Raw genomic sequence first — 22,499 nt, forward strand, 5'->3', positions numbered from 1 at the left:
ATTTTAAACCACAAAAACAAACCCAGGCTAGCTATTTATTTATTTATTTATTACATTTTTATACCGCCCAATAGCCGAAGCTCTCTGGGCGGTTCACAAAAATTAAAACCATAATAAAACAACCAACAGGTTAAAAACACAAATACAAAATACAGTATAAAAAGCACATCCAGGATAAAACTACGCAGCAAAATTGATATAAGATTAAAATACAGAGTTAGAACAGTAAAATTTAAATTTAAGTTGAAATTAAGTGTTAAAATAGTGAGAGAATAAAAAGGTCTTCAGCTGGCGATGAAAGTACAGTGTAGGCGCCAGGCGGACCTCTCTGGGGAGCTCATTCCACAACCGGGGTGCCACAGCGGAGAAAGCCCTCCTCCTAGTAGCCACCTGCCTCACTTCCTTTGGCAGGGGCTCACAGAGAAGGGCCCCTGTGGATGGTCTTAAGATCCAGGCAGGTACATATGGGAGGAGGCTTTCCTTCAAATAACCTGGCCCCAAACTGTTTAGGGCTTTAAATGTCAATACCAGCACTTTGAATTGGGCCTGGACCTGGACTGGCAGCCAATGAGGTTGTAATTACATATTGCTAAATGCCTGGGAGAAGAGAAAAGTCTTGGCCTGGCGCCAAAAAGTTAACAATGTCAGCGTCAGGTGGGCCTCGTCAGGGAGATTGTTCCACAATTGGGGGGCCACCACAGAAAAGGCCCTCTCTCTTGTTGCCGTCCTCCGAGCTTCCCTTGGAGTAGGACCTTGGATGTTGAGCGCAGTGTACAGGTAGGCTCATGTCGGGAGAAGCGTTCCATCAGGTATTGTGGTCCCAAGCCACAATACCTGATGGAACAACTCATGATGATAATAATTCTGAAATATAGACACAGAGCTGGGCACCCATCTACCCATCAATAACTGTGGTGTGCCATATATAACTCACCCGCCCTACAGACGTGGAATGGGAAAGTCCTCGCGATGCCTAGGTGGGATTTTTAAGTAGCCCTAGGGGTGTACAGACAGTGATGGCTCACGCAGAGAAATGGAAACAAGGCGTTCCTCAGTGGAGATTATAGGGCAAGTGAAGATGGGCAAAGCCAGACTTCATGTGTTGTGCATTTGTTGTTGTTGGTGGTGCCTACACTGTACTCCTTTCGTCACCAGCTGAAGACCTTTTTATTCTCTCAGTATTTTAACACTTCATTTTAACTTAAATTGAAATTTTACTGTTTTAACTCTGTACTTTAATTTTATATCCATTTTGCTGTGTGGTTTTTATCCTGGTTGTGCTTTTTATATTGTATTGTGTATTTGTGCTTTTAACCTGTTGGTTGTTTTATGATGGTTTTAATTTTTGTGAACCGCCCAGAGAGCTTCGGCTATTGGGCGGTATAGAAATGTAATAAATAAATGAATGAATGAATGAATGAATATTATTATTTTATAAAAGCTTTCCTCTGACAGTGAAGGAGGAGGAGGAAGGACAGCAGCAGCAGCAGCAGCAGCACCACAATGGGCATGAACAACACCTTGACTTTTGGTCCAAGCCCCAACCTGCACTAAAGTCAGAACCTACTTAACAAAGGACTCAAAAGCCCAAAGCGCCATGGGGCAGAAGGGGCCAAAGCCCAGCGGTGGAGGCCCTGCTTGGCCCGCAGAAGGTCCCAGGTTCGATCCTCGGAACCTCCAGGTAGGGTTGGGAAGACGCCTGCCCAAAACTCTGCAGAGCTACTGCTGCCAGTCAGTGCTGACAATACTGAGCTAGACAGACCCACGGTCTCTGACTCTGTATGGCACCTTCCTAGTCTCTCCCGAGAATGGGCTCTTGAGAAGAAGCCCTGCAGGGGGGAGGCCTCTGCCCCCCTCTTCTGACCATCCCCTACCTGTGGGCGTTTGGAGTGCTGCTTTCTTTACTCATGGCCTGATAATGAGTGTTCAGAAATGGTCAGAAGTTTTCCAAAGAGGAGTGGCTTTGCTCTACATATCTTTATAAAATAATATATGAGTGGCGTTATGGCCCCCTTCCAACTCTACTATTCTATGATTCTATGAATACCAATATAGTTAGATGTGAGGATGAGACTCATGAACAACCCGCTTAATGTCCTGCTTTTGATAAGGTAGAGTCTTCCTCTTTAAATATCGTTTTGCTGACAGAATGCATCTAAACTCCTTAATCCCCTTGAGCAGAAATGCTGATCTGCTTATACTGAGACTCGGTCAAAACCAAGGACCAAGACAAAAGCCAACAGCTCCTCATAGACACAGAAAGCAGAGCTGGGAAAATATGGCCGCTTTCTGGGCAACAGTGTCACATTTCTCAGCATCCCAGAATCCAAGCACCTGGGCTGGTTTCCCCACGTCCTGCTCAAGAGAGCCTCAGGAAGGAGATAGGATGAGCGTCCGAGAAGCCGCTGGCTAAAAGCCAGCCTTTGCTGATGTAGCCTCTGGCCAAAATCTGTGGGCCTCGTGGGGCCAGGAAGGCTTATTTTGCTCTGTGATTGGGAAGGAGCTTCCAGGAGCACCACAGTTAGACCACCCTTCCACAACCTGGTGCCTTCCACATGCAGCTCCTATAATTCCCAGCCAGCATGGTCTAAGCAGCTCACAAAGCACAAAGACCAAAAACAGAACAATCCAACCATTAAAAAGTAGAATCATAGCAGAGTTGGAAGGGGCCTCTAAGGCCATGGAGTCCAACCCCCTGCTCAATGCAGGAATCTACCCTAAAGCATACCTGACAGATGTCTGCCCAGCTGCGCCTCGAAGGCCTCTAGGGTGGGAGAGCCCAACACCTCCCTAGGTCATGGGTTCCATTATCATACTGCTCTAACAGTCAGGAAGCTTTTCCTGATGTCCAGCCGGAATCGGGCTTCCTGTCATAGAATCATAGAATAGCAGAGTTGGAAGGGGCCTACAAGGCCATCGGGTCCAACAGCCTGCTCAATGCAGAAATCCACCCTAAAGCATCCCTGACAGATGCTTGTCCAGCTGCCTCTTGAAGGCCTCTAGTGTGGGAGAGGCCACAACCTCCCCAGGTAACTGATTCCATTGTCGTACTGCTCTAACAGTCAGGAAGTTTTTCCTGATGTCCAGCTGGAATCTGGCTTCCACCTGGACATCTGTTAGTTGAGCCCAAGTAGGAGGCACGTAACCATCATAGATCCCAACCCTAACAGCAGCACACAAAACTAGGGATGGATGAATCTGTACTATTTAACTTTCTCATTTCCCCACAATTAAATTCAGTGGATCCCAAACTTGGAATAATTTTTCCAATCTTGAATTCAGCTTGCCCCAAACCTTGATGTTTTGTGGGCATCTCTCCTAATTCATGCGTTTTTGTAGATATTTTTTGCAACCAATTTTCCTAATAATCCATTTTTTGTTATTTTTATTAAAATACACAGCTGTGTATTTCCCATATAAACACATTTTGTTTTTTGATGGGAGAATTCCATTGCAAAACATGGAGAAGTGTATCAGTTCACATATTGGGTTTTAATGTGCAACATCAGGCACGTTTGCATGAATATGTGAACCGGATTTGTTCCCCATTCCTGTTCACACCCGAGAGAGCAGCGCATGCGGGTGCCGGATGTGAGGCACTCCCGGAAGAGGCACCTTTGTTGGGCGGCTGCCCTGCCTCGTGCATGGAATACCCTCAGGTGGGGCTGCCCCATCGCTTCTTCCGCCTGCTCAGGGGAGAGGTGCGGGAGGGCGGCACGCAGGGCTCTGTCTGGAAGCAGCCCTGGAGTTGGCCTTCAGTCGCTCGCACGGGATCCCTGTTCCCATCATCCCCGCCACGGGTGCCCCTTCCACTCTGTGCCAGCAGGGCAGGTGCCAGACTACTTTGTGCCCTAGGCAAGGCAAGCTACTTGCACCCACCCACCCCCAAAAATTGCCCACTTCGATTTTTAAACAGATGTTTTGTAGAAAAAATAAAAAGCACAAAACTTGAACGTATGTTTTTTTTCTTAAAACAGCTAATATGTATAAAACTGTGACCCTTAAAGGTCAGTACTGTGCCCCTCTGAGGCCTGCGCCCTGGGCGGCTGCCTAGTTGGCCTAATGGCAGCACCGGCCCTGTGTGCCAGGGGGGCTCCTGGCTCCTCTTTCCCTCCCTCCCTCCGTGTACACCAGCCTCCTCTCTAATTTGACCAAGGCTCCCATCAGCCCCCTGCCATGGGGCCATGATGGTAGTTGTAGTCCAATTGCACGGGGCAAGCACCGTCCAGCCACGTGGCAAGAGGCTTCTCCGCCACGTGGTAGGTGGCTGGGAGGGAGGGCGGCCCTTCTGCGCATGCCCAACCGCGGTCATGACCCCGCCTCCTCAAGCGGACGGCGGCTGTCCAATCAGCGTTGAGGCAGCTCGGCCAATCCGGAGTGGGCATGGGCGGGAGTTTCCCCCCCCCCCCCGTCATTTTCCAAAGCTCCGTCGGCGTCGCCTCGCTTCTGGCGCGTGCGCGCGCCTGGGTGGGGGGAAAGGAGTGAGAGAGAGAGAGAGAGAAGCCCAGCCCAGGCCAGCACAGTCCGACCCGCGAGCTCGCGCGGCCGCTTGCGTCACCCCGCCGTAATTGGAGGCTTCGTACGTAGAGGGCGTGCCTAAGCCTCCAAGGGCCCGTCGTGTGTCGGCCTAGACATCGCGCTCTACGCATGCGTGCGTGCGAGCGCGCCTCCCCGTCGTCCCACGTCCCGTGACGTCAGAGAGACGCCCCGCCCCGCGGCTCCGGCGAGAGAGAGAAAGAAAAGGGAGCGGCCGGCCAGGCGGCGTGCGCGTGCCCGCGTGTCACCCCCTCCGTGCGTCAGCCCCGCCCCCGCGCGCGCCCAGCCAGCCACTCAGGCCTTCCGTGCGGCCTGCTCGCCTCCGGCTCCGCAGCGTGCGCGCCTCACGGGCTGGCAGAGGCAGGCAGGCAGGCAGGCAGGCAGCAAGCGAGCGAGCGAGCAGCGGAGCGCAGCGGCCCCAGGGGCATGAAGGAGCCCAGCGCGGACGCCCAGCCGTGAGGAGACGCCGGGGACGGAGCGCGTAGCCAGGCCCAGGCCCTCGCCGCCGCCTGCTCGACCCGGCCGCCGCCAGGGCCGCCATTTTGTGCCTGCCCTGCCTCCCTCCCTCCCCCTCTCTCTTCCTCCCTCCCCCCCTCCTTCCTTCCTTCCTTCCTTTCTTCCCTTCGTCCCCGTCCTCCTCCATCCTCCGCCGCCCCCGCGCGGGCCGGCCTGTGCGCGCGCGGTGCTGAGGGGGTCCCGGGAGGGCGGCGGCGGCGGCGGCTGAGGCGGAGCCTGGCGAGGGAGGGCGGCGCGCGCGGCGCGGGGGGGCCCCCATGGCGAAGAAAACCTACGACCTGCTCTTCAAGCTGCTGCTGATCGGCGACTCGGGCGTCGGCAAGACCTGCGTGCTCTTCCGCTTCTCCGACGATGCCTTCAACACCACCTTCATCTCCACCATCGGTGAGCGGGGGGGGGGAGGGAAGGGAAGGGCGGGGGCCCCTGGCCCGCAGCCGGTATTCATCTGCCCCACCCCCACCCCCGTGGCCTCCCGGGGCGCGTCTCCTCCCCCCTCCCCCCAAATACACGCAACCTTCAGATTGTCACTCGGGGGCCCCCTCCCCACTCACGAACGACCCCTACATGCACCGCCTCCGCCCCACCCCCCAAGCGCCCCTTTACCTCCCCCCGCCCAACCCCTCCTCTATATCCCCCTAAATCCCACCCCCCTAAATCGCCCCAGTCGGACTCTGGCTGAGTTCAGACGACACGCTAATCAACCTGGAGGGGGGAGGGAGGGGTAATAGGAACAGAATGGGAAACAACCCTTGGTCAGCGTGTGTGACCCCTTCTCCTCTTATAGCCTCCTGCCTTCCCACCCTCTTTACTCCATGCTTCCCACTCCCAACACCCATCTTTGTTCCCAGGATATAGCTGCGCTTTTTCGAGGTGGAAAAACGGCCCGCTGCCAAAACCTTCATTTTTCACTTCGTGTGGATGTTTTCCGACGCATACTCGGTTCCTTTTTGGGAGAAAAGTTCCACCCATCTGCCCTCCACATTGCAGTCTATCTGCCTAACTTGAGAATGCTTCCAATGTACTGACTTGCACTGCAAGCTGCCATCGCAGTGTGTGCTTCTGCAGCACCCTTTGATGCTTCTCCTGCAGGCTAATTCCCCAAGAGCACCACACTATTTTCCATTTCCTTCGCACTATCGTTTGGGGATACCCCCACAGCATCCTCCCAGCCCCACAGCATCCTCCCAGCCCCAGTTCACTCCTTGGAGTGGCCTCGATGTCATCCAAGGCTCCCAGCTCCCACCCGCACCCCCTGGTGCTGACATTGCTCTCCATCTTCTGTCTTCATTTTTTTGTGTTCGTAGAGTCTACTTCGAGCCACTCTGCCTCATTTATTTATTTATTACATTTATATACCGCCCCACAGCTGAAGCTCTCTGGGCAGTTCACATGTTGAGAGTAGTGGGCCACGGCTACAAAATGAGTGGCTAATTCCCAATGTCTGGAGATGTGGAATTTTAGAATGGCATGGTTTTAATTTCAGGACTGTGTAATATAAACGTGAAAAACATTTTAGGATTTATTCAGTGCTTCTGGTAGGGAAGGCTGGGCCTGGGAGACTTGCGTTTGCTGTTCATCACAGGCCGTCATGACTAGAAATGGAATGATGGGTGTGGTGGATTTTATTGGGAGCCCAAGAAAACATTATCTTGAAGGCAATTGGTGCCTAGGTTTTGCTTTGTTTGATTTCTGACATTACTATGTTAGACAGGCGTGGCTTGAGCTAACTAACTTGGTTGTCCTCTCTTAAGTTATTTCAAGGCTGCGCTCTTAAAGAAAGGGTATTTCTTTACTGGAAATGTTCGACATTGGGGCCTGTATGAACTGTGCAGGTTTTTTCTCTCTCCTGTAAATGGCCAAAGCTTAAATTGAATGGAAACTCAGATCCTCAGTTTGCTGAACTCCAGGACCGATAAAGTTTCTGCACTTTCACAAGGGATTATGCAGGCGTCTCTGATCCTAAAGTAACACCCACATATGTTGTCTCCTTGCAGTGCAGACACGTGTGAAGTATTTTCTATGGATGAGATATTCTTGATGGGTGAAACAGTACCTCAAGTTACAAATGGGTTTGATGACATTATTTCCTGACCAGTGCAGCAGTTCCTCACAGTCAGTACTACAAATGCGCTGGGAATTCTCAACTGTATTTGTTAGTTGCAGTGTTACGTTAAACAGATTGACACAATCCGCATGTAGTGACTACCCAAGGGTTGTTTAAACCATGGGTAGTCATGACCGCATGGAAGCAAATGAGTGTGTTGGCTCTCGATAGCTCGACCGCTCACACTTTGTGAAACAACCCAGAGTTTTAACCCATGTTTTGTTGTTTGGTTAAAACTCTGGGTTGTTACTTCCACAACAACCAGGGTGCTGGGTTTGGATGTCAAGGTGAATAACCCAGAAATGTTTCAGGAAGCAGAAATGGTCAAGAGGAAGCACACTCACTTCCATCTCTCCCCTGCTGTGATGACTAACCCATTTTTTAAACAACCTCTTGGAGTTCTGATGTGAAAACCAGGTCATTGATGGTCTACGCATTGTCTACTTATCTGCCATTTAGGCTAGGCTCCCAATCTAGCTGTGAGATTAATCTCTGATCTATAATGCTTTGTACTGAAAGTACTTACCGAGTAGTGTTAGTTAAACACTTCAGGTGTTCTCCTGACCTAAACTGTGGGAAGAAGGGATGTGTGTGCTGCTATCCTGCATGACCTTTCCAGGTCATAACTCCAGGATTCAAAGCTGTTGTATTACAGAGCAGCATAGAAAGGCAGAGGCTCTTAGGTATTTGTCAATTGCAAGTCATTCCTTATGAGGCGGATTTTCTCAATAAGGACTAATTGAAAAGAGTAGTTTAAGATTTTTGTCAGGTTGCCTGTATTTGAATGAACGTTCATTGCCATGCCCTCCTGGAGTTCCAGTCTGGCCCTCTGAGGTTCCCCCAAAGGCCACTCCCCCTTTTCCTCCCCCCACCCCTTTCCCCCAACTATTGATCATTTGGTTGTTTCCCAGCTTTAGTAAAGTTTTTACCCCCATCTTAAAATGTTGAAACATCTTTGCTAAGACTTAGTTACTGGCAGGAAGCTAAAATATCCTGGGTTGGGGGGTGGGGTGTCTTTTGGCTCCACCCATTTTGCCCCACCCATCAGTGGAATGCACACACACACACGCACCCTCACCCTCCAAGAGTTCCTCCAAAACTGAATTCAGCCTCAGGCTGAAAGACTTTTCAGTTACGTTGGATATCTTATCAAAGTTGAGAGACGACCATCTTAAGAGATATTTCATGTATTGTGCAGTGGTAAACTTGGGATTTCTACTGAGCTTACACTCAACAGGGAGCTACAGGTTGTTGCATCTTGATGATGATCTAGGTCTTCACATTATTTTTAGATGTAAATGTAAATAATGTAATGTGTAAAGTAGCTCTTAACCTGTTGCAGAGAAAACCAGAGCCTTGTAGCACCTTAAATACTGATAGATTTATTGTGACATAAGCTTTCATCAGCAAGAGCCCGCTTCATGAGATACACAAATTGCTCACATTTTTTATTTTGCTTCGTGGAGTTTTTAGATACTGTCTACAGTTGGCAGTTACTGAAGAGGCAACTGGATTTACTGCTATAGAACTGAATTCTAACTTTTGATGTTTACTGTATTTCTTCGATTGTAAGACACACTCGATTGTAAGACGCACACTAATTTCAGTACCACCAACAGGAAAAAAAAACCCCTAAGATACACCGGCGATTCTAAGACGCACCCCATTTTTAGAGAAGCTTATATGGGGTGGGGGAAGTGCGTCTTAGAAACGAAGAAATAGGGTAGTTGTACTAGCTATAGTCTTAATGCCAACTCAGTTTGTAAATAGACACACTTTGTCAGTGGCCAATAAGTTTTCAGAAGAGGGCAACCAGGATGATCGGGTCTGGAAACAAAGCCCTATGAAGAGAGACTGAAAGAACTGGGCATGTTTAGTCTGGAGAAGAGAAGATGGAGGAGAGACATGAGAGCACTCTTCAAATACTTAAAAGGTTGTCACACAGAGGGGGGCCAGGATCTCTTCTCGATCCTCCCAGAGTGCAGGACACGGAATAACGGGCCTAAGTTAAATGAAGCCAGATTCCAGCTGGACATCAGGAAAAACTTCCTGACTGTTAGAGCAGTACGACAATGGAATCAGATACCTAGGGAGGTTGTGGGCTCTCCCACACTAGAGGCCTTCAAGAGGCAGCTGGACAACCATCTGTCAGGGATGCTTTAGGGTGGATTCCTGCATTGAGCAGGGGGTTGGACTCCATGGCCCTTTAGGCCCCTTCTGACTCTGCTATTCTATGATTCTAAGTATACCCTCTTGGAGACTGAGTATGGAAGCTTTACAGATCATTTCTGCTCCCCACCCCTGGTTTTGGGCTACAGATGGCTAACTGGAGTGTGACTGGATATGCTGGCTAGTAACTTCGGATTTATTCGAAAAGATGGGTGTTTACATAGGGGCCATCAATCTGACAAACACTTGATGTGTGATCATTTAGATGATGGACGCCTGTAATGTAACTACTATTGCAAGTTCTAGAAAAACCACACCGTTTCTGTAACCACCATGAAAGAACTTCCCTGAAGGATACTCAGCTGAAACATCAGGCATGACTCACTAAAAGTTCCAGTCTGGCTTTCTCATATTAGTCTGTCAGTAGGTAAAGTCAGGACACTGCTTTCCTCCTGTACTCTGATTCCTTTGAGCTTTGCTACTGTGGTAGCCCTTAAACAAATCTTAACAGGTTTGCTCGTTACCAAGTTGGGCGAAACTTCAGAAGGTCCTACCTGAGTTCCTAGGCTTTCTGGCTTATTGATCTAGTACAATGATCAGGCACATTTTTATTTTGGAGAGATATCGTATCTTCAGCATAGTGCTTATGGCAATGTTCTGGCGTACCTTTTAGCTTGCCAATAATTTAGGACACTTCGTTATTTTTAGTTGTGGTCCAGCTTCTTCTTGAAAAGTAAATTGCTGAGGGGAGGGCAGATGATTTCAGTACCCTTGCTAGGGTTACTATAAATAACATCCAGTGCTAAAATCCCCAAGTCATCGTAAGTTCCCCGAATAGAGCAGAGCGTTTGTCTTCAAAGGCAAGACGTGGCATTTGAAATAGTCTAAAAAAGCTCTGCATTGTACTATAGGTAGAATAATGCTTCAACTGCCCTCATGCATTAACTGCAGCGTTTGGTTTGCCAGTATTAGGATGGGTTCCTGAGAATCCACCCTCCCCACTCTGCCCTAGCTATCATGGGGTTCGTTTGACCTGCTACCTTATTTCTTCGATTGTAAGACGCCATCGATTGTAGGACACACACTAATTTCAGTACCACCAACAGGAAAAAAAACCTAAGACACACCCCATTTTTAGAGATGTTTATATGTGGAAAAAAGTACGTCTTAGAATCGAAGAAATAGGGTATTTGCCCTCAAAGGTGCAGGCGATGCTTACATGAAGAGCTGCTAGAGATACATGTGCTTTTGGAATGTTTGGATATAGATATTCCTTATTTGCCAGAGAACTGCTTACTTAACATGGCGCAAATGCTCTTTGTCGACAGCTACTAAAGCACACTGGATTTATCACTTGACTAGCTTACCATTCAACAATTATTTTAGCTAGTCTGACATGTGACTTTAGAGGCTTGTCTGAACTACGTGGGGCTCCTGTCCTTTGCAGCTACTTCCAGGTATTCTACTGGCTCTTGTCACTACGCATGCTGTGGAGTGGTGTCTTAGGTTTCATTTGTAGATAACTCTTTGCAGGTGTTAGAATGGATACTGAGCCTATTAAATGCTTTGCAGCAACTTTGAAAGAGACTGCCTGTCTATGCATGTAAGGAAGACAGGGTTGAGAGATAATGTGATGAAATAGGATAGCAGCACAGCCATGAAGGAGCCATATCTTTATCCTTGATTTCCAGAATGTATAGCTACAAAGAGCTCTTCTGTTAGCAGGAGTTCTCCAAGCTGATCATCAGGCAAACTGAGTTTCTGTGAGGGCGTGGTGCTGGATTGAAAACACTGGGCCTGTTCAGACAGCACGCTAAGCTATCGTTAGGCCGCTAACCCTTTTGCAGCAAGTGGTTAGTGAGTGTGTTTAAACCATGGTTATGGGTCCACCATGGTTAGGAATGGCTCTTATGACACACTAAGTCATGGTTCACATGAGATGCTAAGCCATAATGTTTAGCTCAAAATGCTTAACTGTCGTGGTTTAGCATGGTGTCTGAACAGGGTCACTGTGAAGCCTGCTGCGATGCATTAAACAATACGTTAAACTAGCTTAAGAAATAGTGTTTTGTAGCCTTAATTTGAACTTTGCACATTGAGCTCTGTGGTAAGAGATTGACGCCTCCAAAATGGCCAAACCTGTTCCTGACTCAAATGGCCTGGTGCAGATGGTCACCCAAGTTATAGTTTAAGGTGATCATGGTTTGTTACGTTGGTTTGTTTTAGCTTACCCAGTTAGAACAAACCACTGTTCTCAATACAGAACAATGATAGCTTTTGCTTTCCTCTCATGCAAATGAGGAAGAGTGGGGAAGGGGAGTGTGCATACCTGGGGCTTCCTGCAGCTCATTTCTGATCTCTGATGGTGTCTGAAGTAGGCAAATACCTTGGATCACCACTGCCCTGACAAGGATTAGTATATGTTTTGCCTTTTTCTTTGTGTAGTTTTTATTTTCTTGGTATGTAACATTTTACTGGTTTTACTGTGTTCCATCTTTCCACTCCACCGTTGTCAGCCCTAGCAATTCAGTATGTTTGTGTGGTGGTGGTGGTGGCACAAAAGAACACCATACTAAGCAGGAATAGCTTTCTCTTGACTCGGTAGTCCTGTTCTGCACTCCACTCCCCTACTACTCCCTTGTTGATAGTGAGGCAGCACCGGACTCCAGTTCTGCTACAGCAGCCAGGAAGGTGGGGATGGCGCTGGACCCCAGAATGGCTCACACTCCTTTCAAGTAGCAAAATCCTTGTTCATCCCTCCTGTCCTTGTCCCTGATCTTGCTGTGCAGAACACATCTTCATGACATTGTTTTCTCTGGCCTCCTAAAATAGCTATTCAGTGGCTTAGTTTATAGGCATGAGAATGATGGTAGAGGTCATGACTCCCTTCAATAAGAGAGTAAAAAAACCACACATTTACAGTATCCCCTTACAGCACAGTGATTTTAACAAGGAATGAATCACCCCCTTTTCCATCTCAGAAGTGGGAGAACAATTACATCCTTCTGACCAAAAGCAGTTGAATTCCCTTTGTCTTGGAAGGAAAGCTTTAAGTTCATCAAAATGAGTAAAACATCTTACTTTTTGCAGCATAAGTTTTGTGAAATGTTGAAGGAAACTTTGTGAATTGGGAAGTTATTGTGTGCTCTTAATGAGTTGAAGGATGGGAAAACGTACGGTAGAATTGTTGGAGAAGCGTGAAGTTCTCATTGAACACAATAAAATGTCCACTTCAGGGCCTGTAAACCACCCAGAGAGCTTCGGCTATGGGGCGATATATAAATGTAATAAATAAGCAAATAAATAAAATGCAAGATCTGATCAAAGCTCTAATGGGCAATTTGCTGTGTGCTTGTTAAAGAAGCAGCTGGACCACAAGTGACAGAACTTCTATTCCTCTTCTTTGGAACCTAGAATAAAATAGAAGTAAAAATAGAAGATTAGGGCCAGCATTATAAGTGATGATTTATTGGATCATCAGTAACCAACGGAATTAAGCTTCTTGAGTTGTTGCTATGACAAAAGGCAATTGCAGTTGGCATAAGTCTACATGAGAATTACGTTACTAGATAAAACCAAATGTTCATTTAGTCCAGCACTTAGTTTCATTTATTAGCCTGTGGGATGTCCCTGCGCAGTTTGCATGCAGGTCATGATAGGAACAGCCCTCCCTTGTTGGTTCTCTGCATTTGGTAATTACAGGTAAATCGCCTTTGATTGTGGAGGTTCCTGTCGTGGTAGGTGTGTCTTCCATGAATTTCTCTAGTGCTTTTATAGGGCCAAAGTAGGGTGAGTGAAGACATTCATTCCCTTTCCCTTTCCATCCTGTGTCATGTAGTATGACAGTTTAGATAGAGTAGTACGACAGTCGAACCAATTACCTAGGGAGGTCGTGGCCTCTCCCACACTAGAGGCATTCAAGAGGCAGCTGGACAGCCACCTGTCAGGGATGCCTTAAGGTGGATTCCTGCATTGAGCAGGAGGTTGGACTTGAAGGCTCCTTCCAACTCTACTGTTCTATGATTGTAAGCCTGCCGGCAGGGACTGTCTCATTTGGTTATATGTAAACCATTCTTGAGTTGGTGAGGGAGTTGGCACGTGGAGATAATTGCTTCTCTACTTAAATTTTCCATACTTCTTACAATTTTATGAAGTTGCATACTTCTCTCCCCCCACCCCATAATCTTCTAAACTAAAAAGGCCCAACTTCTTCCACCTTTCGTCATAGGAACCAAGGGCACAATGATTCATCTTTTGGTTTTTATTTTATAAGAGGCAAACAGAATTCTTCGTGGCATCCTAAATATGGGTGTCCCGTTTTTATGTAATGTAATCACAGCATTTTCTGTTTTATCGTTCATCCCTTTCCCATGTTCTTATGCTGAATATGCTTTTTTGGGGAAATTCAATGAATGGGGGTTTTGCAGGCAGAAAGGTCTCAAATTCAGTCCCCGGCAGGTAGAGCTGGGAAGAGCATCCGTCTGAGGCTCTGGAGAGTCTCTGCATCCAGTCAGTATCCACTTGCGCTCTCCTTTTCCTGGTTTTTAACCCAATTGCAATCCATAAGAGGATGAACCTGCCCTTCTGAAGTAGAATACCTTTGCCAAATACCTTTTGGAAGTTACCTAAGGCAGTGCCTCAGGAATTTTATTACACACTGCAAACTTGTGACATCTGAACCCAGTCATTGGGTCCTAATCCACCAATGATCCATTAATGTGTCAATATAGAACAAATAATAATACTTTATTTCTTACCTGCCTCTCCACTTGAATCAAGGCGGGGAACAACAATGAATATAAAACACATTAAAAATTGATTAAAACATAGCATACATGATTAAAACATCCTCAAAACATTCTAAAATTTCACTGGGTAGGCCTGCCGGAATAGATCAGTCTTTATTGCTTTTTTAAATTCTAAAAGACTGTCAAGTTGCCGAATCTTCTCCAGCAGGCCATTCCACAGTCTGGGAGCAGCAGAAGAGAAGGTCCTCTGGGTAACAGTTGTGAATCTAGTTTTGGTTGACTGAAGTAGATTCTTCCCAGAGGACCTGAGTGTGTGGGGCGGATTGTATGGGAAAAAGTGATCCCGCAGGTAGCCTGAGCCCAAACCATGTAGGGCTTTAAAGGTAATAACCAACACGTTGTACTTCACCCAGAAACTAATTGGAAGAGTGAAGAGATACTTCACTTAGTCAAGTGATTTTAAAACTGGTGTAATGTAGTCACCCCTAGGTGTACCAGTGACCAGCCTGGCTGCCATATTTTGGACTAATTTAAGTTTCCGGACTAGGCACAAAGGTAGCCCCATGTAGAGCGCATTGCAGAAGTCGAGCCTCGAAGTTACCAGTGTGTACACTATCGTCTTTAGGTAGTTTAAGTAGCTTGGGTTTCTCTTCATATTTCAATTAATATTAAGAATAACAAGGTGGGTTATTAATGTGACCCATTTTGCAGTTTCAAGTCCTAGAAGGAAGAGCTGGGTATAATTCTAAGAAATCAGAGTAGCATCTTGATCAGTCCAACATTCCATATATATTTTAAGGGCGGGGAGGAAGCTGCTGTTGCTGAGGCATTAATGAATCCAGGTGTTTTTGTAACGTTCCAGCTACAATTCAGAGGCTGTTTTTTCAGTGTATCCAGACATTGTGTAGGACTCATTCAATTTATATTCATTTGGAACATGCAAGATTTGGTATCTTTGCAATCCTGAAGAGGAGTGGACTCCGTTCCATTCTTAGAAGAAGGTTTTGCATCTCTTTGTCTCATTGTACATGTTTTCATGCTTTCCTTTTTCTTTTTTGCCTATGAAGGGGATATTTTAAAACATTCCCATACTGGGCCTTTCTTATGACTAGCATCCATGACAGTTTGGGTTAACAGCGCAATCCCATAATCTCCTCAGAAATAAGTTCCATTGAGTTCAATGGGCTTACTCATAGGTAAGTTGGTATTGGGTTGCTGTCTTCATATTAGTATGAGAATATAAAGTAGCAAACAAAAGTCAAAATGCTCATGACTGATAGGCCAAAGTAAGTTTTGATAGTTACTGGGCAGAAATAATCCGATTGAGATTTGGAACAAATCAGTTTTGGGGATTTTTGAGCATCAATTTTACCCACCTTGGTATCTTGTCTTTTTGTCTTAACTAATTCCTCTATTTTAGCCATTTTCATGAGATTAAAGCTGAAATTAAAGCCCATGTTTGATCGGTAGGTTTAGTCTGTTTATGATGAGATTTGATTGTAACTATATTATTTTTTAAGTTAGAGGAAGTTAGTCTGTTATGATTTGTTTTGAAAAAACTATTTAAATAAACAAAATTGGATTTAAGTTTTAAAAATCTGATTTTTTTGAAAAACAAATGAATATTTTTTAAAATTCAAATGGCTGCTTTAAATGGACCTGCTTTATCTCATACAGGCTTTCAAAACCTGTTGCAACCACACCTGTTCAGAATAGGATTGGGCTCAGAGACTTTTAAAACATTCACGTTACAATCACTACAAAGATGGTCATCAGCAGATTTGATACCTAAGCTAATTAGCTGTTATTTTGTGTGTGTGGGGGGGGGGGGAATGACCTTAACTTAAAAAAGAGCATAATCTGCTCTTTTATTCCCCACCTTTCCCCAAGAAGCTTCAGGGAGATATCATAGAATCGTAGAAAAGCAGAGTTGGAAGGGGCCTACAAGGCCATTGAGACCAACCCCCTGCCCAATGCAGGAATCCACCCTAAAGCATCCCTGACAGATGGTTGTCCAGCTGCCTCTTGAAGGCCTCTAGTGTGAGAGAGCCCACAACCTCCCTAGGTAACTGATTCCATTGTTGTACTGCTCTAACAGCCAGGAAGTTTTTCCTGATGTCCAGCCGGAATCTGGCTTCCTGTAACTTGAGCCCGTTATTCCATGTCCTGCACTCTGGGAGGATTGAGAAGAGATCCCGGCCCTCCTCTGTGTGACAACCTTTTAAGTATTTGAAGAGTGCTATCATGTCTCCCCTCAATCTTCTGTGCATAGTCCATGCAATATGCATAGTCTTTCCCTCCACGCTTTTTTATCTTTGCGCAGATCCTGTGAGAAAGGTTAGGCTGAGAGCATTATTGTCTGGCCCAATATTGTCTGATGAGCGTCATGAGTCAGTGAGGATTTACAGCTGGACCTCTGTGGTCATAGTCCAGTGCTCTCTGCCTGTTGCACAGTGGCCTTCGCCACTGATGACTGCTTGGGCGTTCATATTAGGTCACCACTGGGGGAAGCTTTGCTAAGTGCAGTGTTTGCTGCGGGGTTTCGTGTTTCCCAAAACCTCCCGCCTTATTGGGAGGCAATGAAGAGGCCTGCCACGTAATCCACAAAGCTTTATTCAGGCAATAAACATCTCTTCCCACCTGAAGAGAGTTCAGCCTCTAGGAACTTTCCTCTAGGCAAAACTATGCACACTAAGAGAGACAATGTGTATTGTTACCGTTTTCAATGGTAAGGTCTGGCGAAGGTTCATTCCCAGCTGTGAGAGTGACCTCCTCCACTCACCATATAGGCTGGTACGTTTCTGGTGCTGTCTCTTCTGCTTCAGAATCTGATTCTGATTGATCGCCTGAAACTCCTTCCCCCAGCCTAAGGGGAACAGGCCTAGTCATGACACCGGGCCAGGAACCTAGATGCCTCAATTTCACCATGGTCAAAAAGGCAGTCAGTTGACAGTGAGCTGGTTTGCACATCATGCTGCAATTCCTGGGTTTTTTAACACAGGAATGGCCAGCGATGAGCATGCTGTTTCTCTCGCAATCACCATTTCTGCTTTCATGTAACAATCCAGGAATGCCGATTCCTGGGATGCTTCTGCAAACACAGAAACTGTGTTCTTTATGGATTACACAACCCAGAGTTAACCCAACAAATGTCTGTGGTTTGTTCATCGGTGAACTCTGGATTGCTTAACCTATAAACAACCCAGAGTTCCTGGGTTTGCATGTCATTGAGCAATCCAGGAATGGGATGATCCTAGGTTGTTAATTGAAAGCGGAAACAATGAGTTTGTGGGAGGCAGTTAGTTTGTGGCTAGGCTTGTCCCCGGCAATTCCTGGGGTAAACCACACAGGAAATACAGTGTGCTGTAATTTCTCCATCACTATTTTTTTAGCTCCGTTTCACACTGAGAGATACTTGTATTCTCTCACAAACTTGCTAGGGATGATCACCTAAAAATATTAATTACAACTTTTAAACTGCCAAGCCTACACATAACGTTATATTTGCTATTGACATTCATAGAATCATAGAATAGTAGTGTTGCAAGGGACCTATAAGGCCATGGAGTCCAACCCCCTGCTCAATGCAGGAATCCACCCTAAAGCATCCCTGACAGAGGGTTGTCCAGCTGCCTCTTGAATGCCTCTAGTGTGGGAGAGCCCACAGCCTCCCTAGGTAACTGGTTCCATTGTCGTACTGCTCTAACTGTCAGGAAGTTTTTCCTGCTGTCCAGCCGGAGTCTGGCTTCCTTTAATTGAGCCCGTTATTCTGTGTCCTGCACTCTGGGAGGATCAAGAGGAGATCCTGGCCCTCCCTTGTGTGACAACCATTCATTCACTATTACTGATGAACTTAAGAGAAGGAAGAATTTCCATGGAAAACAAGGCACTGGTTTTTTTTAAAAAAAAAATCTGTTCCACACCTTTGGTGCTAGCCTTACTTCAGAAGTTGCTTTGTCTCTCTCCCCCCCCCCCCCCCTTTTGACATAAGTTATGTGAACTTGTATGGAATGCTTTTTCGTTATGGTAGGGTGGTGTGTGTGTGTTTGTTTCTGTAAAAACCTGAATCAAAGGATATCATTTTAAAGAGGTTCATATCCATTTACTGGCAAAGCTAAAAACGTTAACGTTGGTGTTATTTCATATATGCATTGACTGCAGCTTAGGTTACTGCCAAGAATGTTTGGTTTGAGCAGATAGCATTGCAGTTTTCGTAACAAATAGTTAAACTTCTCTAGTTCTTCTTTCTAAGGTGACCTTGGGTGCCTTGGCATCCTTTGCTTGGATGTGCTCGCCCTTCCTTCCTTGACCATGGAAAATGTGGAGCCATTTTTTGTGCTGCTGGACTCTGTGTCGACGAGGAATGTAGACCGAGAGGTGGGGAAGTGGCAGTCTGGTGCACTTGGTGACCTGCGCTGGCTATTTTTCAAAAAACCAAGTATGTAAGGGCAAACTGCATAAGAAACGCCAGGTCTGCTTTGGCTTTCAGCAGTTGTTGCCCAGCTCTGGAGTGGCTGCTGCTTACAATTTGCTAAAGCTGGGTTGTGTAGGTCTAACATGGAAGTTACCATTGGGCCTACCAACTTTAAGGAGGAGGTGGTTAGGCGCCTCCTGAAAAAAACAAAATCTAGACCTTGTAGTCTGTGATAACTATCATCCTATGGAACATAGGAAGAAGTTGCCTTATATTGAGTCAGTCCCACCAGACCATCTACAGCCTTCCTCAACCTGGGGCGCTCCAGATGTGTTGGACTACAACTCCCAGAATGCCCCAGCCAGCTCTGGAGCGCCCCAGGTTGAGGAAGGCTGATCTAGCACATTATTGTTGAAACTGACTGGCAGCAGCTCTTGAGGGTTTCAAGTAGGATTCTTTTCTTGCCCTAATTGGAGAAGCCAGGAATTGAACCTGGGACCACCGACTGCATCCATGGCTTCTCGAATCCAGGTTGTATCGGAGGATACTGAATACTCAGATTCATTTCAATCTGGGTCCAGGGCTGGTTTTGGAACAGAATCAGCCTTGGTCATCCTGGTGGAAGTTTTACACTGGGGAATGGGCAGGGGGAATGCAATGCTGTTAGTTCTCCTGGATGTCTCAGCAGCTTGCTTTCAATGTGGTAGTCTTCTGGATCACCTGGGAGGGTTGGGCTTAGGCGGCATGGCGTTATGGTGGCTCCAGTCCTGGCTGGCTGGTTGGTTTCAGAACAAGGTGCTTAGTGGGGTGGGTGGGAGTCTTTTCTTCTTCCTGTGGTCTTTGGCATTTCACAAGGTTCCTTCTTAGTCACCAATAAAATAAAATGCAGATGACATACAGCTCTACATTTATTTATTTATTTATTTAATTTATTACATTTTTATACCGCCCAATAGCCGAAGCTCTCTGGGCGGTTCACAAAAATTAAAACCATAATAAAACAACCAACAGGTTAAAAGCACAAATACAAAATACAGTATAAAAAGCACATCTGCTTTTTGCCTACTAATCCCAGGAAGCCTGTGGAACTCATGAATAAATGTTGGGGGCAGTTCGAAATGTTAGAATAAAATTAATAAATTGCCCCAGTCTGGCCATCTCTAGCAATGCCACTGGGCAGTTCTGAAGACTGCATCTCAGTAGAGTTGGTCTGCTTCCTGGCAGAGGCATTCTCTTAACACTTCAGTTCTGATTTATATTATTGCTAGCCAGTTCTCCTTCCCTACTTTCAAGGCTAGAATGCTTGGAACAGGGCTTATCAACTGCCCCTCTCCTTCTTTGCAGTCTGAAGAGCTGTGGCGTCCCTTGAAGCAGAGGAGGCATGGAAGATGGCTAGTAGCAGCAGCCAATTCCCTCTTGACCATGCTTCAAAAACAATTAAAGTGTTTCCCATGGAGTCTTGCTAGGGAGAATTAGGTCTACTCTTCCTACAGTGCTGCTAAAGACTTATAAAGATGCTATAAAGATGTTATAATGGCATTGTAGCTCTGTCTACCTTAGTTTTCACATTTTAGTAATGGTGCATCAGAAGCAAAAGATTAACAAGTGGGTGATCTGTCAGGCAGAACTAGTATCCTTCGTTCCGTCACATCCACTCCTTCAACACCCTCAGACATAGTTTTCATGTGAAAGTGTAGTGGCTTTGCCCTTTTTGCTAGTAGCATTCACCCGCTCTACCTGACTAGGGTGTGGTACAGAACAGATATGCTAGGTGTGGCATGTGCAGCTTAAAGCTGTTAGAGCAGTCCTGACTGTTAGAGCAGCACGACAATGGAATCAGTTACCTAGGGAGGTTGTGGGCTCTCCCACACTAGAGGCCTTCAGGAGGCAGCTGGACAACCCTCTGTCAGGGATGCTTTAGGGTGGATTCCTGCATTGAGCAGGGGGTTGGACTCGATGGCCCTTTAGGCCCCTTCCAACTCTGCTGTTCTATGATTCTATGAAAGTACAGTTTTCTTCACTAGTATCTAGATGAGAACTTTAAATCTTCCAGAAATTTACCACACCTATTATGGTCATCTCAGTTGGTATTTTAATAGCTTCAGTGTATTAGTGCAATGTTGGACCAGTTTCAAGGCCATCAAGTTCAACATGCTGTCCCCAGTGTTACTCGTCAGATTATCTCTCCCCTCTCTCCCTATTAACCTGTTACTTTTAACATGTTTTTAATTTTGCTGTAGGTTTAATTCTATTTTAACATTTGTAATTTATATTTATATGTTTTAATTGTACATGTTTTAATGTTGTAAACTGCCTTGAGTCCCAGTACTGGGAAAAGGGTGGGATATAATAATAACAACAACAACAACAACAACTCCCCATCAGTCTTGCGCATTCACACAAACACTGGTTGATCTAGTAGGACGCTTCCAAATTTTTTAAAGGCCACCAATACAGAACAGCATCTGAGTCACCTTCTGGTAGTGACTGGCAGGTGTGTATGAAACAAGAGCCCTCCTGCCCTTGTAGATTACTTGTTCACTTGCTCTCTTGTTTAATAGAGGCCAATGCATCACAAGTACAGTTAAGCTGGGTCAGAGTGGATTAATTTAAATTGATAAGGCAAGGAGGAAAGACTGGTTTAAGTCATAAACCAAATTTCCCTTGATACTTCACATCTTTCCTAAACAATGGTGCAAATTTGACCACTAAACTACATACATTTTCAGCAAGAGTATTATTTACTGTTTGGTCCTTACAGCCTTGCATCTGTTTCAAAGGTGGGCAATTCCTGGTGATTGGCAGTCGCTGCATTGCCCTCCTTGGAGCCCACCCGGGGGCCGCCACTGTCCCCTGCCCTGGAAGTGGCAATTTTACGTAGAAAAACGGGCTCAAGTTAAAGGAAGCCAGATTCCAGCTGGACATCAGGAAAAACTTCCTGACTGTTAGAGCAGTATGACAGTGGAACCAGTGACCTAGGGAGGTTGTGGGCTCTCCCACGCTAGAGGCCTTCAAGAGGCAGCTGGACAGCCATCTGTCAGGGATGCTTTAGGGTGGATTCCTGCATTGGGTTGGACTCGATAGCCTTAGAGTCCCCTTCCAACTCTGCTATTCTCTGATTCTATTAATCAGAGAACCGCCCAGAGAGCTTCGGCTATTGGGCGGTATAAAAATGTAATAAATAAATAAATAAAATAAATAAATATTAAAAGCCTCCTTTAACTCAACGTATCTGATTCAGTTTAGAGGCTAACTGTAGGTCCAACGTGCTTATATTCAGGTTATTTAATATTAATGTAGTTATTCTAAGAGAAACTTTGTATTTGCTATTTAACTTTGAAAAATTCTGATTTAAGTTTTACAATAAAACTTGGTTTACAAGTTTGATTGGTTTACAATCATCGGTTTTTATACAGGCTGGGCAGTGTACTCTTGCCTGTAGAAGCACCTCAAGGTGCATAAGGAGGAAACTGTAGGGTGTGGTATGGGTAAGAATGCAGAGGCCAGGAAGGGGCAGGGGTGGTGCAGGGAGCTCATCACGTCACATGCTTTGCAGATTCCTGGGGAAATGGTTTCTGAATAGCTTTACCTCTGATGCGGTTCGCACGTTAAAATTCTGGGTAGTTCAGAACAAGCAGGCGCTCTGAGCTAAACAACCCAGTGACTATTCAACCCATGGTTTAACCATGGGTTCCAATTCTGAATTCTCTCTCCCCCAATCGCCTAGAGTTATGGGTTTGGATGTCAAGATAAACAACCCAGGAATGGAGCATTCCTGGATTGTTTGATTCCTCCCTTGTGCAGTGGGAACGATCGCGTGGCTGGGAGCTAGTTCACTCGCTCACTCCCATTCATTGACAACCCAGGGTTTTTTAAAATGCTGGGTAGTCGTGACAAGCAAATCGGGCCTCTGTGTGCTCTTGTCTATTGTGGCTTATCACCAAAAAAACAAAAAACAAAAATGCACAAAAGCAAGCATATTGGAATAGGCACATTGACATATCTGCCAAGT

At 46.0% G+C, this 22,499-nt stretch overlaps 2 protein-coding genes across 2 annotated transcripts in view; both read left to right on the top strand.

The window, feature by feature from the left end:
• RAB10 (RAB10, member RAS oncogene family) overlaps positions 1 to 22,499 on the top strand; it is a 196,742-nt gene that overhangs the window by 153,220 nt on the left and 21,023 nt on the right. Inside the window, exon 2 of the mRNA XM_063123709.1 lies at positions 5,307 to 5,436. Coding sequence (XP_062979779.1) covers positions 5,310 to 5,436 — 127 coding nt within the window. The 5' untranslated portion in view covers positions 5,307 to 5,309. The remainder of the gene's footprint in view (positions 1 to 5,306; positions 5,437 to 22,499) is intronic.
• CLU (clusterin) overlaps positions 1 to 22,499 on the top strand; it is a 445,162-nt gene that overhangs the window by 27,013 nt on the left and 395,650 nt on the right. The gene's annotated exons all lie outside the window — the stretch shown is intronic.

Source organism: Elgaria multicarinata, chromosome 4 (assembly GCF_023053635.1).
Source record: "Elgaria multicarinata webbii isolate HBS135686 ecotype San Diego chromosome 4, rElgMul1.1.pri, whole genome shotgun sequence".
NCBI classification, from domain to species: Eukaryota; Metazoa; Chordata; class Lepidosauria; order Squamata; family Anguidae; genus Elgaria; species Elgaria multicarinata.